Source organism: Ornithorhynchus anatinus, chromosome 4, assembly GCF_004115215.2.
Source record: "Ornithorhynchus anatinus isolate Pmale09 chromosome 4, mOrnAna1.pri.v4, whole genome shotgun sequence".
Classification (NCBI taxonomy): Eukaryota; Metazoa; Chordata; class Mammalia; order Monotremata; family Ornithorhynchidae; genus Ornithorhynchus; species Ornithorhynchus anatinus.
In genome coordinates, this window is record NC_041731.1 from 130,713,235 (window position 1) to 130,730,561 (window position 17,327).

At 48.2% G+C, this 17,327-nt stretch overlaps 1 protein-coding gene across 10 annotated transcripts in view; it reads right to left on the bottom strand.

The window, feature by feature from the left end:
- Nucleotides 1-1,177: 1,177 nt before the first annotated feature.
- Nucleotides 1,178-17,327, bottom strand: part of ABLIM2 (actin binding LIM protein family member 2) — a 200,050-nt gene continuing 183,900 nt past the window's right edge. For all 10 annotated transcript variants that reach the window (XM_029063399.2, XM_029063394.2, XM_029063396.2 and 7 more), the window contains one exon: nucleotides 1,178-3,178. In XM_029063399.2, coding sequence (XP_028919232.1) covers nucleotides 3,065-3,178 — 114 coding nt within the window. In that variant the 3' untranslated portion in view covers nucleotides 1,178-3,064. The remainder of the gene's footprint in view (nucleotides 3,179-17,327) is intronic.

A 17,327-nucleotide genomic window follows, 5' to 3' on the forward strand; every position in this document is an offset into this window, starting at 1 on the left:
TCAATCGTATTTATGGAGCGCTTACTGTGTACAGAAGATTTTACTAAGCCCTGGGGAGAGTATAATATAACAATAAGCAGACACGGTCCCTGCCCACAGTGAGTTTACAGTCCAGGGGAGGGGATGGACAATAATATAAAGAAATCAGTTACAGATATGGACGTAAAGGCTGTGAGGCGCGGAGGGGAGATGAATAAAAGGGAGCAAGCCAGGGTGACGCAGAAGGGAGTGGGAGAAGAGGGAAGTGGGGCTTAGTCAGGGAAGGCCTCTCGGAGGAGATGGGCCTCAATAAGGCTTTGAAGGCAGGGGAGAGTCGGATTGTCTGTCGGATTAGAGGAGAGAGAGCGTTCCGGGCCAGAGACAGGGCATGGGTAGGAGGTCGGCAACCAGACAGGCGAGATGGAGGCCCAGGGAGAAGGTTAGCGGCAGCAGAGGAGCGGAGTGTGCGGGCTGCGATGGAGAAGGAGAGGACGGACGGGAGGGAGGAGGGAGCGAGGGGATGGACGGCTCTAAAGCCAACGGTGAGGAGTTTCTGTTTGATGTGGAGGTGGATGGGCAATCACTGGAGGTTCTTTAGGAGGGGGGAATCAGTGTCTACTGAAAAATGAATGGCTGAGGAGCTGAGCGCTTATCTACACTGACAGGGTGTTAGGCGGGTGAGATTTAAAGTAGCTCTTGGACCCAGCCTCATCTCTGTTCAGCCCAGAAAGGACCCCCCTGCCAGCTTTAATGGAAAATTCAAAAACACCGTTATTAGAATTAAACTATCCAGCTGGCAAATATACCTCTACATTCGAATGCTCTTTGCTATTTGCTATTATCCAATCCAAATATTTCTTCATCCGGTGTTGTCCGCATTTATGAATAATATGAATAATAATGGTAATAATAATAGGTTAAGCACTCACTATGTGGCAAACACTGTACTAAGCGCTGGGGCAGATACAAGTTAAGCAGGGCCCACATGGGGCTCACAGTTTAAAAAGGAGAAGAGGTACTGAATCCCCATTTTGCAGATGAGGGAACGGAGGCCCAGAGAAGTCAAGTGACTCGACCGAGGTCACACAGCGGACGAGCGGCGAAGAACCCAGGCCCTTTGACTCCCAGGCCCGGGCTCTACCCACTGGGCCACACTGCTTCTCTCCCGGACCAGACACGACCAGACCAGACATCACAATGAGCCAGTGGAAAGTATTTATTTTCAAATGCTCGGATTCTCGATGCTGATGGAAAAGAGGCATATGTTTAAAGCTACAGTAGCTCCAGTCTCGCGACAGTGTCAGACTAACCAGTTTATTTAAGGAACTGCAAAAGGATATAGAGTGGAATAGGAGTACAAACATTCAAGACACTAAAAATAAAAATGCAGATACCCCGAAACCCCAAACGTCTGATGTACTTCCGGTAAGACATTCGTTTTTTTTTAGAATCACCATCAATCTATCCCCTTCACCTCTGATTTAACACCTCTTTGTGGGCAGGGAATTTGTCTACCAACTCTGCGTTGTGCTCTCCCAAGCGTCTGGTTCAGTGCTCCGCACACAGGAAGCGCTCAATAAATGCGACGGATCGATTAGCCCAGTCGGAGAGCCATCACGATCCAAGCAGGAGGAGCGACGGCGGGATTCTTTCTTTCCGCTGGAAGAGACGGAAGAATCCAAAATCCAGACCCAAAACCCTGTTGAATTGTGTCTTATTATTTGAAGGTGGAGCTTAAGCTCGATTCGATTTTGTCCCTTCGCTTCACAAGCGTCTGGGTTTTAAAAGAACATGCAGACGCGCTCTCCGAGGTGGGGGCTTTCACCTGTTGACAAATCGCTGCTCAACCACACAGAGCTAGGATTTTATTCTTTTTCCCGCCGAACCCTTCTCCCCCAGAGCCTCGGCCCTAGAAAATTGAGTTCTCTTTTCACCGCTTGAAAGATAAAGCCAGAAAGTGGAGAGAATAGTGGAGCTATTGATCTTCTAACACGTATTTACAAACAGCACTGTCTTATGTTTGAATGGAGTGAATGCTTGCTGTGTGCGATGTAAAAGAAACCAAAAAGGAGAAAAAAAAAAACCCACTCCAATCGCTAGCGCTTTGCAGTTGTGAAACAGCGTCCTGTAAGGCTTCGGAAAGCCCTAACGAAAGGGACATTATCACGAAATTCTCTACGGATACCTTCCTATGCCTTAGTACACTGCAATCGTAACGTGGACGTGTATTTTTTACTAAAATAAAACCTCTTGTAGCATAATTAAAGTGACCCTCTCGGCGTGTGAGATCTTTAGGCAACAGCATGCGGCTAAAATCCAGCGGTGGATTTAAGGTGCTCCGTTACCTTAGTTTTCGACCCTTGCTAGAACCAGATGAAAAAAAAAGGCTGCTGGGACTTGCTTCTCTTTGACCTCCAGCTCTCTGGGACAAAGGATTATCCCCTGTGGCGTGGTCACACCCTCACTACTTACCCCTTCACTTCATCGCCTCCTTCACTCCAGTTGTTATTGCTACAAAACCTCCTCCAATTTAAGGCTCTTCCTTTCCTTTTAAGGCGCCTTCTTTCAACAGGCGAGACCCTAAGATCCCCGGAGATTTATAGTTAGCTTCACTGCATCCACGGCTAGGAAAAAGATTATCAACAGAAACAGCTGGCCACTCCGTTTAGTACTAATAATAAGAACTTGGTCGGTTATGGAGCGCCTGGATGTTTTTCCAGAGCGCGTCCGTAGCAAGGACCTCGATTTATCTGCTCGTCATTCCTGGGTGATAGAGAGAGGCAGATACCGTCCATCCCCATTTTAGAGATGAGGAGGGTGAGGCCTAGAGAGGTCAAGGGGCCTGTCCAAAGTCACCCCGCAGGCTAAGGGGAGAGTCAGGACTAGAACCCCTAAAACTTTCTAGAATGGAGTCCCAGCCCTTGTCCCTAGATGACTCTCAATCCGGGAGCTGAGATCTTCCTCCTCTAGGTACGTCTCCCTCTACCAACACAATGAAGTCAGACAATGGTTCAACAGCAAGGATAGATGGGAATTCGGGCAAGACGGTTTTCGTTTTGCGTGACGCTTTTCTGTCTGTGAGAGGTTAGAAAAGCAGGGCCTTTTTCTTCAGTTCGTTCCTTTTCCACAGAGCCAGGCGATCAAATTCTTCGGCGGTCATCCCAAACACGTCCCGGAACTCTTCAGGGGACAAGTGTCTCTTTGAAAGAAAATGAAAAAAAAAAGTGGTTACGTAATTCGGGAAAAATCGAGGTTCTGGGAAAATAATGATGATGGCATCTGTTAGGCGCTTACTACCTGCACTGTATTATGCGCTGCGGTGGATACGAGCAAATGGTATTGGATACAGTCCCTGTCCCACATGAGGCTCACAGTCTAAATCCCCGTTTTACAGATGAGGTCACTGAAGCCCAGAGAAGCGAAGTGACTTGTCCAAGGTCACACCAAAGACAGGTGACGGAGTTGGGATTAGAACCTCTCTGGCCGATCATTCTCGGTCTCCTACGCTGGAGCCTCCTCCCCCTCCCATCCTTTAACTGTCGGAGTTCCTCAAGGGTCAGTTCTCGGCCCTCTTCTGTTCTCCATTTACACTCACTCCCTCGGTGAACTCATCCGCTCTCACGGCTTCGACTACCATCTCTACGCAGATGACACGCAGATCTACATCTCCACCCTGTCCTCTCCCCCTCCCTTCGGGCTCGCGTCTCCTCCCGCCTCCGGGACGTCTCCGCCTGGATGTCGGCCCGCCACCTAAAACTCAACGTGAGCGAGACCGAGCTCCTCATCTTCCCTCCCGAACCCGGTCCGCTCCCGGACTTCTCTATCACCGTGGATGGCACGACCGTCCTTCCCGTCCCGCAGCCCCGCAATCTCGGTGTCATCCTTGACTCGTCCCTCTCGTTCACCCCACGCGTCCTATCCGTTACCGAGACCTGCCGGTTTCACCTCTACGATATCGCCAAGATCCGCCCTTTCCTCTCCACCCAAACGGCTACCTTACCGTTACGGGCTCTCGTTATATCCCGGCTAGACTACCATGTCGGCCTTCTCTCTGACCTCCCTTCCTCCTCTCTCGCCCCGCTCCGGTCTATTCGTCACTCCGCTGCCCGGCTCATCTTCCCACAGAAACGATCTGGGCACGTCACTCCCCTTCTTAAACAGCTCCAGTGGTTGCCTATCGACCTCCGCTCCAAACAAAAACTCCTCACTCTAGGCTTCGAGGCGCTCCATCACCTCGCCCCTTCCTACCTCTCCTCCCTTCTCTCTTTCTACCGCCCACCCCGCACGCTCCGCTCCTCCGCCGCCCACCTCCTCGCCGTCCCTCGGTCTCGCCCGTCCCGCCGTCGACCCCCGGGTCACGTCCTCCCGCGGTCCCGGAACGCCCTCCCTCCTCACCTCCGCCAAACTGATTCTCTTTCCCTCTTCAAAACCTTACTTAAAAATCACCTCCTCCAAGAGGCGTTCCCAGACTGAGCTCCTCTTCCCCCTCTACTCCCTCTGCCATCCCCCCTTCACCTCTCCGCAGCTAAAGCCTCATTTTCCCCTTTTCCCTCTGCTCCTCCACCTCTCCCTTCCCATCCCCACGGCACCGTACTCGTCCGCTCGACTGTATATATTTTCGTTACCCTATTTATTTTGTTAATGAATTGTACATCGCCTCGATTCTATTTAGTTGCCATCGTTTTTACGAGATGTTCTTCCCCTCGACGCAGTTTATTGCCATCGTTCTCGTCTGTCCGTCTCCCCCGATTAGACCGTAAGCCCGTCAAACGGCAGGGACCGTCTCTATCTGTTGCCGACTTGTTCATCCCAAGCGCTTAGTACAGTGCTCTGCACATAGTAAGCGCTCAATAAATACTATTGAATGAATGAATGAATGAACCCATGGCCTTTTGACTCCCAGGCCCGGGCTCTAGCCACTACGCCATATTGCTTTTCCAGAGTGTTCAATCTTGTACTGACAAATTCATTCATTCACTCATTCATTCAATCATACTCATTAAGCACTTAACTGTGTGCAAAGCACTGTAAAAAGCCCTTGGGAAAATACAACAATAAACAGTGACAATCCCTGCCCTCAACTAGCTCAGAGATTGGCAGGGGTCGGGGAAGACACATATCAATACAAATAAATAAAATTACAGATATGGAAATAAGTGGTGTGGGGCTGCGAGGGCAGGGGAGAGCAAAGGGAGGGAATCGAGATGACTCAGAAGGGAGAGGGAGAAGAGGAAAAGTGAGGCTTAGGCAGGGAAGGCCTCTTGGAGGAGATGGGCCTTCAGTAAGGCTTTGAATGGGGGGAAGAGTCGTTGTCTGGAGGATGTGAGGTGGGAGGAAGTTCCAGGTCAGAGGCGGGACGCGGGGCAGGGGTCGATGGCGGGACAGGCGAGAAGGAGGCCCGGTGAGGAGGTGAGCGGCCGCAGAGGAGCGGAGTGTGCGGGCTGCGATGGAGAAGGAGAGAAAGGGGGTGAGGTAGGAGGGGACAAGGGGATGGACTGTTTTAAGGCCAATGGTGAGGAGTTACGGAAGTGGATAGGTATCCACTGGAGATTTTGGGCAAGTAAACTGACTTGCCCAAGGTCACACAGCCTACTAGTGGCGGAGCTGGGATTAGGACCCAGGTCCTCTGTCTCCCAAACCCGTGCACTTTCCACTAGGCCACACCGCTTCTGTCCACCTCTCTTCTCTCTCAAAACCTCCTTCCTACCACAGTTATGACCGTTGTCATTCCTGTACCCTGACGATGCACAGGGCTGCTCATACCTTTGGCCAAAATGGAGATTTATGCTCTGAGTTAACTCTAATCTCTTATGGAAGGACAGTGCTCTGCACATAGTAAGCGCTCAATAAATACTATTGAATGAATTTGATTGATGACTTCAGTGCTGGATGAAGGCTGGGAAAACAGGAGGCTCTAGACTGTAAGCAGGGAATATGTCTGTTTGGTGTATTGGCTAGAGACTGGGAGTCAGGTCATGGGTTCTAATCCCGCTCTTCCATTGTCGGTTATGCGACCTTTGCCAAGTCACTTCACTCCTCTGGGCCTAAATCACCTTATCTGTAAAATGGGACTGTGAGCCCTACCGTGGGACAGGGACTTGACAAAACGCTTAACAAATCACAGCACTTAGTACAGTGCTCTGCCAGTGGTAAATTCTCAGTCAATACGACTGACTGACTCATTCGGCAAAATTTACAGTAATAATAATAATAATAATTGTATTTGTTAATGGCTTACTATGTGCCAGTCGCTGTAATAATAATGACGACGGTATTAGTTAAGCGCCTACTATGTGCCGAGCACTGCTCTAAGCGGGAGGGTAGATAAAAGGTAATCAGGTTGTCCCACATGGGGCTCAGAGTCTTAATCACACTTTGCAGATGAGGTAACTGAGGCACAGAGAAGTTAAGTGATTTGCCCAAACTCACTCAGCTGACAATCGGTGGAGCCGTAATTAGAACCCACGACCTCTGACTCCCAAGCGCGGTCTATTTCTACTGAGCCATGCTGCTTCTCAAGTACTCAGTACTCAGTCCTGAGCACTGGGGTAGGTACGGGGTAATCAGGTTGTCCCACATGAGGCTCACAGTCTTAATCCCCATTTTCCAGATGAAGTAACCGAGGCCCAGAGAAGTGAAGTGACTTGCCCAAAGTCACACAGTTGACAAGGGGCAGAGTCGGGATTAGAATCTAAGCACCGGAGGGGATAATCAGGTTGAACACAGTCCCCCTCCCAAGTGGGACTCCCAATCTTAATCCTCTTGATTGTGAGTCCATTTTCCAGATGAAGTAACCGAGGCCCAGAGAAGTGAAGTGACTTGCCCAAAGTCACACGGCTGACAAGTGGCAGAGCCGGGAATAGAACCCACTCCCTCTGACGCCCAAGCCTGGGCTCTTTCCACTAAGCCACGTTGCTTCTCAAGTACTAAGTACTCAGTACTAAGCACTGGGGTGGGTACAAGGTAATCAGGCTGGACGCCGGGCTCAGTCTCAATCCCCATTTTCCAGCTGCGGGAACTGAGGCCCAGAGAAATGAAGCGACTTGCCCAAGATGACAGAGCAGACAAGTAGCAGAGACAGAATCAGAATCCAGATCCTTCGGACTCCCAGGGCCGGGCTCCAGCCACTGGGCCGCGCCGCTTCTGACACGGCTTTCTCGGGCCGCGGATCCACGCAGAAGGCAGCCCTGCATTTTCTCTATTTCAAACGGACTCCTCCAGCTGCCCTGGCAAAGATCCACGTGCTGACTCTTTTTTTCCCCCAGGCCCATGGATCTGACCCAAGCAGATGTGCTGGAAATCTTATATTATCTGGGTGGTGCACATTCATTAGGGTTATTTTTCAAATGGGCTAGGCCGATAGTTTCTTCAGTGTGCTTGCAGATTTTTTCGCGTCTCTCGAGATGCATAAAATTAAACAAAAAATTAACCAAGGGTCAAAACTGCTAGGCTCCACCGCCTTTTGCTTGATAACGTGACGCTTTTAGTCCTCTGGGTGTTGCAACGACCCTCCAGTTCTACCTAGTACCATCATCAGTAATAATGATGATGATGGTATTTGTGAAGCGCTTACTATAATAATAATTAATAATTATGGTATTTGCTAAGCATTTACTATGTGCCCAGCACTGTTCTAAGCGCTGGGGTAGATATAGGGTAATCACCTTGTCCCACGTGAGGCTCTCAGTCTTAATCCCCATTTCACAGATGAGGTAACTGAGGCTCAGAGAAGTGAAGTGACTTGCCCAAGGTCATACAGCTGACATGTGGTGGAGCTGGGATTAGAACCCACGACCTCTGACTCCCAAGCCCGGGCTCTTTCCACTAAGCCACGCGGCTTCTCAATAATAACGTTGGTATTTGTTAAGCGTTTACTATGTGCAGAGCACTGTTCTAAGCGCTGGGGTAGATACAGGCTCATCAGGTTGTCCCACGTGAGGCTCACGGTCTTAATCCCCATTTTCCATATGAGGTAACTGAGGCCCAGAGAAGTGAAGTGACTTGCCCGCAGTCACACAGCTGACAGGCGGCAGAGCCGATATTCGAATCCATGACCTCTGACTCCTAAGCCCGGGCTCTTTCCACCGAGCCACACTCTAGAGTGGGGTGGGGGGTAGAGCCTGGGCCTGGGAGTCAGAAGGACCTGGGTTCTAATCCCGGCTCGGCCATCTGGCTGCTGTGTGACCTCGCGGTGTGACCTCGGGCAAGTCATTTCATTTCCCTGGGTTTCCTTCACTTATAAAATGGGGATTAAGATTGTCAGCCCCACGTGGGACGTGGATTGTGTCCAACCTGAATATCTTGTACCCACACCAGTGCTTAGACAGCCAGTCAGTCGTATTTGTTGAGCGCTTACTGTGGAAAAAGCACTGGACTACGAGCAGGGCACTGTACTGAGGGCTTGGGATGCCCACTGCCTTTTACCTCGGAAGCATCATCTCCAACAGTCATAGCTTCATTCCAGATTCTACGTGATCTCACAATGGCCTTTTGAAACGTTATTAGGGCAGGGATCAGGTCTTCTAACCAGGGTGTACTCTCTCAAGCGTCTAGTACAGTGTCCACACATAGCTCTTAATAAATCCTTTTCCTGGGCAAATCCAACTTTCCCGCCATCTCTTTCCCCCGTGCATATATTAATTAATTAATTCATTCATTCATTAAATTGTATTTACTGAGCACTGACTGTGTGCTGAGGCCTGTACTAAGCGCTTGGAAAGTCCAATTCAGCAACAAAAAAGGGACAATCCCTGCTCACAACGGGCTCACAGTCTATTTTGATGTTATCTGTTATCTGTTATCTGTTGCCTGTTATCTGTTGCCGACTTGAACTTTCCAAGAGCTTAGTACTGTGCTCCGCGTACGGCAAGTGCTCAATAAATACGATTGAATGAATGAATAATAATGTTATGATGTTGGTATTTGTTAAGCGCTTACTATGTTCCGAGCACTGTTCTAAGCTCTGGGGTAGACACAGGGGAATCAGGTTGTCCCACGTGGGGCTCACAGTCTTAATCCCCATTTTAAAAGATATCAATCAATCAAGATATCAATCAATCAATCAAACAACGGTACTTGATTGCAATGGACTGCAGCATGCCTTATTGGAAAGAGCCCGGGCTTGGGAGTCAGATGATGTGGGTTCTAATCCACTTTGCTGTGAGACCTTGGGCAAGGCACTTAATAATAATAATAATAATAATAATAATGATAATAATTCTGGTATTTGTTAAGCGCTTACTATGTGCCAGGCACTGTACAAAGCGCTGGGTGGATACAAGCTGGCTGGGTTGGACACAAGCTGAGTTGGCCAGCGTCCCTGTCCCTCAGTGGCTCACTCAACTTCTCTGGGCCTCAGTTACCTCATCTGTAAAATGGGGATTAAGATTGGGAGCCCTGCGTGGGTCAACCTGATTACCTTGCATCTACCTCAGTGCTCAGAACAGTGCTTGGCACATAATAAGAGCTTAAAAAACACCGTATTTTTTTTTTTTACTATTGGACTGTTACTGTATGCAGAGACCTATACTAAGCATTTAAAAGAGCCCAGCTGCAATAGAGTTGACGGTCACAATCCTGAACAACCTGTCAGCTCGTTGTGGGCGGGGAACTCTGTTGCACTGGACTCTTCCAAGCGCTTAGTACAGTGCTCTGCACACTGTAAACACTTAACAGATACCATTGATCGATTGATAAGTAGTTTATAATCAATGAATCAATCGATCAGTGGCACTCAGAGCACTTAAAATAACATAATACAGTAGAGTTGGTAGACATGATTCCTGCCCACGAAGAATTTACAGTCTAGAGGAGGAGAAAGAGATGGAAATAATCCATTCCAGGCAGAAGAAATGGGAGACTGTAAAAATACATCCATCAGTGCTGTGGGGCTGGGGGTGGGGGTGGGGGGATATCACGTGCTTTAAGGGGACAGATTCAAGGACATAGATGTGACGCAGAAGGGAGACTAGGGGAATCAATCAAATCAATAATAATAATGATGGTATCTGTTAAGCGCGTACTTTGTGCCAGGCCCCGTACTAAGCGCTGGGGTGGAAACAAACCGGGTTGGACACAGTCCCTGTCCCACATGGGGCTCATAGTCTCATTTTACATCCATTTTGCAGATGAGGTAACTGAGGCCCAGAGAACTGAAGCGACTTGCCCAAGGTCACACAGTGGACAATAATAATAATAATAATGTTGGTCTTTGTTAAGCGCTTACTATGTGCCGAGCACTGTTCTAAGCGCTGGGGTAGACGCAGGGGAATCAGCCCCACGTGGGGCTCACAGTCTTCATCCCCATTTTACAGATGAGGTCACTGAGGCACCGAGAAGTGAAGTGACTTGCCCAAAGTCACACAGCTGACAAGTGGCAGAGCCAGGATTCGAACCCATGACCTCGGACTCCAAAGCCCGTGCTCTTTCCACTGGGCCACGCTGCTTCTCGTGGTGGCGGAGCTGGGATTAGGACCCATGATCTTCTGACTCCCAGGCCCATACTCCAGCCACTACCCCATGCTGCTTCCTCAATCAATCAATGATATTTATCGATCACCTGATATTATTATTGAATAAATAGAATTATAGATATTTATTCATTATTAAGGAAATAAATATAATAATAAATCCCCCATCCACAATGAGCTTACACTCCAGATGGCAAAATCCTCACGTGGTGAGAGAAGAGAAGATCTATCTTTCCATCAACAGTACTTTCACAGCCCTCTATGATGCACAGAGCACACTGCACTAAACGCTTAGGAGAGAACTCTAGAGTTAGAAGACGGGAAGCTTCTGATTAGACAGTAAGCCCGTCAAACGGCAGGGACCGTCTCTATCTGTTGCCGACTTGTTGGTTCCAAGCGCTTAGTACAGTGCTCTGCAGATAGTAAGCGCTCAATAAATACTATTGAATGAAGCTTGCCTACAAAGAGTAAATCCGTGAGCGTGTTGGATAAGCAGGTCCAGGAAGGTGAAGAAAGGGAACTTGGCTTTTTACCAGAACCAAGATTATCACAAGAAGCTTTCAAAACACTCCACGGACATGAAACAACCAATACCTCAGCTCAGCCCCACTCCACAGATCCTTCGAATCCCACTTCTCTGCTCTGCGACTTTGGGCACGTCACTTAATATTTCTGTGCCTCAGTTACCTCATCTGTAAAATGGGGATTAAGACTGTGAGCTCCACATGGGACAACCTGATTACCTGGTATCTGCCCCAGCACTAGAACAGTGCTTGGCACCTAGTAAGCGCTTATCAAATACCATCATTATTATTCCCCGCCCACATTGAGTTTGTAGTCTAGAGGGGAACACATGCCTAGCGGGAAAGGACCAGGCCTGGGAGTCAGAAAACTTGGGTTGTCATCCCAGCTCTGCCACTTGCCTTCTGGGTGACCTTAGGCCAGTCACTGTCCTTCTCAGGACATCAGTTTCCTCACATGTAAAATGGGATTAAATACCTTTCCTCCCACTCCCTTAGACGGTGAGGCAGGGACTATGTCTGACCTGACTGTCTTGTAATAAACCCAGCACTTATTACAGCTCTCGGCAGATAATAAACACTTAACAAGTACCACTATCATTATTCTTATTGCAGAAGCAATCGAGAGATCGCTCCTTGCGTAATGGATGAATCGTAATCCTTAGGGGGCCTAGAAAATGGAAAGGGAATAAAAGCAGCCTTTCAGTAAAATCTAACCGCATACTCCAGTAATTAGAAAATGCATTCTATTTTGTATCAACGTTGATAAAGCTCACCATTAACCATTAAACCAAAGCCACAAGAAATTTTCCATTGGTTTGTTAAATGATTCAAAGTCTTGCCGTATCAAACAAAAACTCCTCATTCTTTGCTTCCAAGCTGTCCATCCCCTTGCCCCCTCCTATGTCACCTCCTTTCTCTCTTTCTACTGCCCACCCCGCACACTCCGCTCCTCTGGTGCCACCCACCTCCTCACCATCCTCCGTTCTCGCCTATCCCGCCGTCGACCCCCGGCCCACATCCTCCAGCTGTCCCGGAACGCCCTCCCTCCTCACCTCCGCCAAACTAACTCTCTTCCCCTCTTCAAAGCCCTACTGGAACTCACCTCCTCCAGGAGGCCTTCCCAAATTGATCCCTCCCTTGCCCTCTGCTCTTCCTCCCCTCCCCATTCCCCCTACTCCCTCCCTCTGCCCTTCCCCCTTCCCCTCCCCACAGCACTTATGTACACATGTATTTTACTTGTATTGATGCCTGTTTACTTGTTTTGATGTGTAACTCCCCACCTCGAGGGCTGTAAACCCAGCGTGGGCAGGGACTGTCCCTCTTTATTATTGAATTGTACTTTCCAGGTGCTTAGTACAGTGCTCTGCACACAGTAAGCGCTCAATAAATGCAATTGAATGAATGAATGATAGAAAAGGTTCTGAAAAGGCCTGGAATAAGATCACAGGGGAAAGAGAGGAGTGAATTGATGTGGGACAGGGATTGTGTCCAACATGATTAACCTGTAACTACCCTAGTCCTTAGAACAGTGCTTGGCCCATAGTAAGCGCTTAAAAGGCACCATTATTCATTATCATTCTTCTTTGTCTTAACAATAATAATAATAATAATAAAATGATGGTATTTGTTAAGTGCTTACTATGGGCCAAGCACTGTTCTAAGCGCTGGGGGAGATACAAGGTAATCAGGTTGTCCCACGTGGGGCTCACAATCTTAATTCCCATTTTACAGAGGAGGGAACTGAGGCACAGAGAAGTGAAGTGACTTGCCCAAAGTCACACAGCTGACAAGTGACAGAATGGGGATTAGAACCCATGACCTCTGACTCCCAAGATCGTGCTTTTTCCACTGAGCCACTTTGCTTCTCAATTATAATTGTATTATTATCACAATCTCCCAGGTGGTTTCTTGGAATTGGAGCCTGGTTAGAAGAAACAGTACCTGGGAAATAGATGTTCTGCTCAACCAATCGATCATACTTATTGAGCACTTACTATGTGCACAGCACTGTACCAAGCGTTTGGGAGAGTATAATAAAATAGAACTGGTCGACACGTGCCCTGCCCACACTGAGCAGGGGGGAGACAGATATTAACGTAAAGAAATTACGGATCTTTACATAAGTGCCGTGGGGCTGAAGAAGAGGTGAAAAAAGGGAGCAAATCCACGTGAAACGGTGACGTAGAAGGGAGTGAGAGAAGAAACGGGGCTTAGTCAGGGAGGGCCCCGATCTTCATTCTGTAATTTATTACAGAATTTTCAGTAATCACGTTCTGGATTCTACTCGTGACCTCAGACCCTTACTTTAAAAGGTTATCTTAGAAATAAATGATGCCTTTTTGTGGAAACGATTGTATTTTGTCTGAGTTACTCTGTGGATCTAGTGATAAACCCTGAACTCAGCTAAGCAGATTAATAATGCTCAGTATCCTTTGTAGCATCTGCTTGGAATTTGAAGCCCCTACCCACATAGCGGATCATCTCTTTCTCTTTCTCTGCCCACCCGTAAAATATCTTTTGTCTCTTTCCACTGCAGGACTGCAAGCTGGTTGAGAAGGAACCGGCGCTTACTACAGTGCTCTGCACCCAGTAAGCACTTAATAAATATACTTGATTGATTGACAGATCATTTTTTTCTGGTACATTAATTCAATCTTTCAGTAGTATTTATGGAGCGCTTACTGTGTGCAGAGCACTGTGCCGAGCACTTAGGAGAGTACAACAAAACAAATGACCGGCACGTTACCTGGCCGCAGCGAATTTATATTCTAGAGGGAATTAATTCTGTTTAAGAGCTCAGTTTATTTTATTAATGATGTCTAAATATCTCTAATTCTATTTATCTATTTTGATGGTATGGATGCCTGTTTACTTGTTCTGTTTTGTTGTCTGTCTCCCCCTTCTAGGCTGTGAGCCCGTTGTTGGGCAGGGACTGTCTCTATCTGTTGCCGAATTGTACTTTCCAAGCTCTTAGTGCAGTGCTCTGCACACAGTAAACGCTGAATAAATCCGCTGCTCAATAAATACGATTGAATGAATGAGTGAAAGTGACTTGCCATGGGTCACTTAAAACAGTGCTCTGCACACAGTAAATGCTCAGTAAGTACCACTGATTGATCCAAAACCCATGAAAACCAAGGCAATAAGAGCCCCATTCACTGGAGACTCACATCAACACCTGTTGTTGGGTAGGGATTGTCTCTGTTTGTTGTCGAATTGTACTTTCCAAGCGCTTAGTACAGAGCTCTGCACATAGTAAGAGCTCAATAAATACGATTCAATGAATGAATGAATGCAAGTTCCGGTCCAGATGCTTTAGGCAGAGTTTTCTATAGAGTTTGTGCAAATACATTCTTTCATTCATATTTATGGAGCACTTACTATGTGCAGAGCACTGTACTAAGCGGTTGGAAAGTACAATTCGGCAACAGAGACAATCCCTACCCAACAACGGGCTCATAGTCTAGAAGATAATTAGGGTATTTCTTAAGCGCTTACACTGTGCCAAGCACTGTTCTAAGCACTGAGGTAGATAGAAGGTAATCAGGTTGTCCCATGTGGGGCTCACACTGTCAATCCCCATTTTACAATTGAGGGAACTGAGTCATGGAGAAGTGAAGTGAAGTGACTTGCCCAAGGTCACCCAGGAGACAAGTGGCGGAGCTGGGATTAGAAACCACGATCTCCGACTCCCAAGCCTGGGCTCTTGGGAGAAGCAATGTGGCTTAGTGGAGACAGCCCAGACTTAGAAGTCAGAGGTCGTGGGTTCTAATTCCTGCTCCGCCACCTGTCAGCTGTGTGACTTTGGGCAAGTCACTTCACGTCTCGGTGCCTCCTCGGTCACCTCATCTGTAAAATGGGGATTCAATCTGTGAACCTCACATGGGTCAACCTGATTACCCTGAATCTACCCCAGCGCTGAGAACAGTGCTCGGCACATAGTAAGCGCTTAACAAATACCACCATTATCATTATTATTATTATTATTATTATTATTTCCACTGAGCCTCCCTACTTTAATATAGGAAGCTCAGCTTGTGGTGTGCTTCTCACGGAACACCCTTCGCTTCCACAGTGGAGTATTCTATTCGCTTCTTCCTAGCGTCCGCCCGTTCTACAGACAGGCCTGGGGCCAAGCAATACACACGTTAGTATAGATTTGTCCGGATTTCCCTTACGTAGAGACTTTGAACTTACGTGAACTCAGAATACCAGAACCTTGGCAGAGGTCCATTTTCTCATTTCCCGTAATATCCTGTGTTGGAGCATTTTCTCCTAGGGTGTAAGAACATGCTAATACCTGACAAGGCTTCCCTCAAATCTAGAACTGAGGCACAGTTCTTGATCTGAGACATTTGTGCCCACCTCCTCACCGTCCCTCGGTCTCGCCCATCCCGCCGTCGACCCCCGGGCCACGTCCTCCCGCGGTCCCGGAACGCCCTCCCTCCTCACCTCCGACAATCTGATTCTCTTCCCCTCTTCAAATCCCTACTTAAAGCTCACCTCTTCCAAGAGGCCTTCCCAGACTGAGCTCCCCCCTTTCTCCCTCTGCTCCCTCTACCTCCCCGCCTTCACCTCTCCGCAGCTAAACCCTCTTCTCCCCCCTTTCCTTCTCCTCCTCCCCCTCTCCCGTCTCACCCCCTCAGCACCGTATTCGTCCGCTCAACTGTATAGATCTTCATCACCCTGTTTATTTTGTTTAATGAGATGTACATCACCCCGATTCTAAATTGCTGTGGGGCTGGGGATGGGGAGAACAGCAAATGTCCAAAGGTCACCCATCCAAGGGTATAGAGGAGGAAGTAGGGAGAGTGAGCCAGGGAAAATATGGTTTAGTCGGGAAAGGCCTCGTGGATAGAGCACAGGCCTGTGAGCCAGAACGACCTGAGTTCTAATCCCTGGATTTTACCCCATCTAAGGTCTGAAAGAGACAACTAATACCTCGAAGGCCACAAAGGGAAGAATTATTCATTCATTCGATCGTATTTATTGAGCGCTTACTGTGTGCAAGGCACTGTACTTAATGCTCAGAGAAGCAACATGACATAGAGGATAGAGCACGGGCCTGGGAGTCAGAAGGTGAGGGGTTCTAATAATAATGGTGGTATTTGTTAAGCGCTTCCTATGTGCAGAGCACTGTTCTAAGCGCTGGGGTAGATACAGGGTGATCAGGTTGGCCCACGTGGGGCTCACAGTTTGAATCCTCATTTTGCGGATGACATAACTGAGGCACAGAGAAGTGAAGTGACTCGCCCACAGTCACACAGCTGACAGGTGGCAGAGATGGAATTGTGTGCACGCATCGTGCATTCATGTAATCATTCATTCAATAGCATTTATTGAGCGCTTAGTATGTGCACAGCACTGTCCTAAGCATAGGTTAATCAGGTTGTCCCACCTGAGGTTCACAGTCTTCATCCCCATTTTCCAGATGAGGTAACTGAGGCACAGGGAAGTGAAGTGACTCGCCCACAGTCACACAGCTGCCAGGTGGCAGAGACGGGATTGTGTGCATGCATCGTGCATACATGCAATCATTCATTCAATAGCATTACCCTGTATCTACCCCAGCGCTTAGAACCGTGTTCTAATCCCACCCCAGCCACTTCATTCATTCATTTATTCAGTGGTATTTACTGTGCACCTTATGCGGGCAGAGCACTGTACTAAGCACTTGGAAAGTACAATTCGGCAACAGAGGGAGACAATCCCTACCCAACAATGGGCTCTGTGTGACCTTGGCAAGTCATTTCACTCCTCCGTGCCTCAGTTCTCTCATCTGTAAAATGAGGATTGAAACTGTGAGCCCCAAGTGGGGCAGGGATTGCATCCAACCCGATTTGCTTTTATCCACCTCAGCGCTCAGTACAGTGCTTGGCACATAGTAAGCGCTGAACAAAAACCATAATTGTACGCTATAACAACCAATGGACAGATTCCCAGTACAGTAAGCATTGTAGTTAATGATCAAAGAAACAGCATGACATAGAGGATAGAGCCCGGGGCCTGGGAGTCCGAAGGTCATGGGTTCGAATCCCGGCTCTGCCGCTTATCAGCTGGCTGTGGGCAAATCACTTAACTTCTCTGCGCCTCAGTTACCTCATCTGGAAAATGGGGATGAAGACTATGAGCCCCATGTGGGACAACCTGATTAGCCTGCCCAGTGCTTAGAACAGTGCTCTGCACCTAGTAAGCGCTTAACAAATACCGACATCATTATTCCCATCCACAACGCGCTCAGAGCCTCCGGACGAGATTCCATCTACAGAACCATTTTCTCTGCAGACAGAAATGCCCATTTGAATCCCTCAGGAGAGGCCGAGCGTTGCGGAGAGTCGGGGTTACGGCTCCCTGG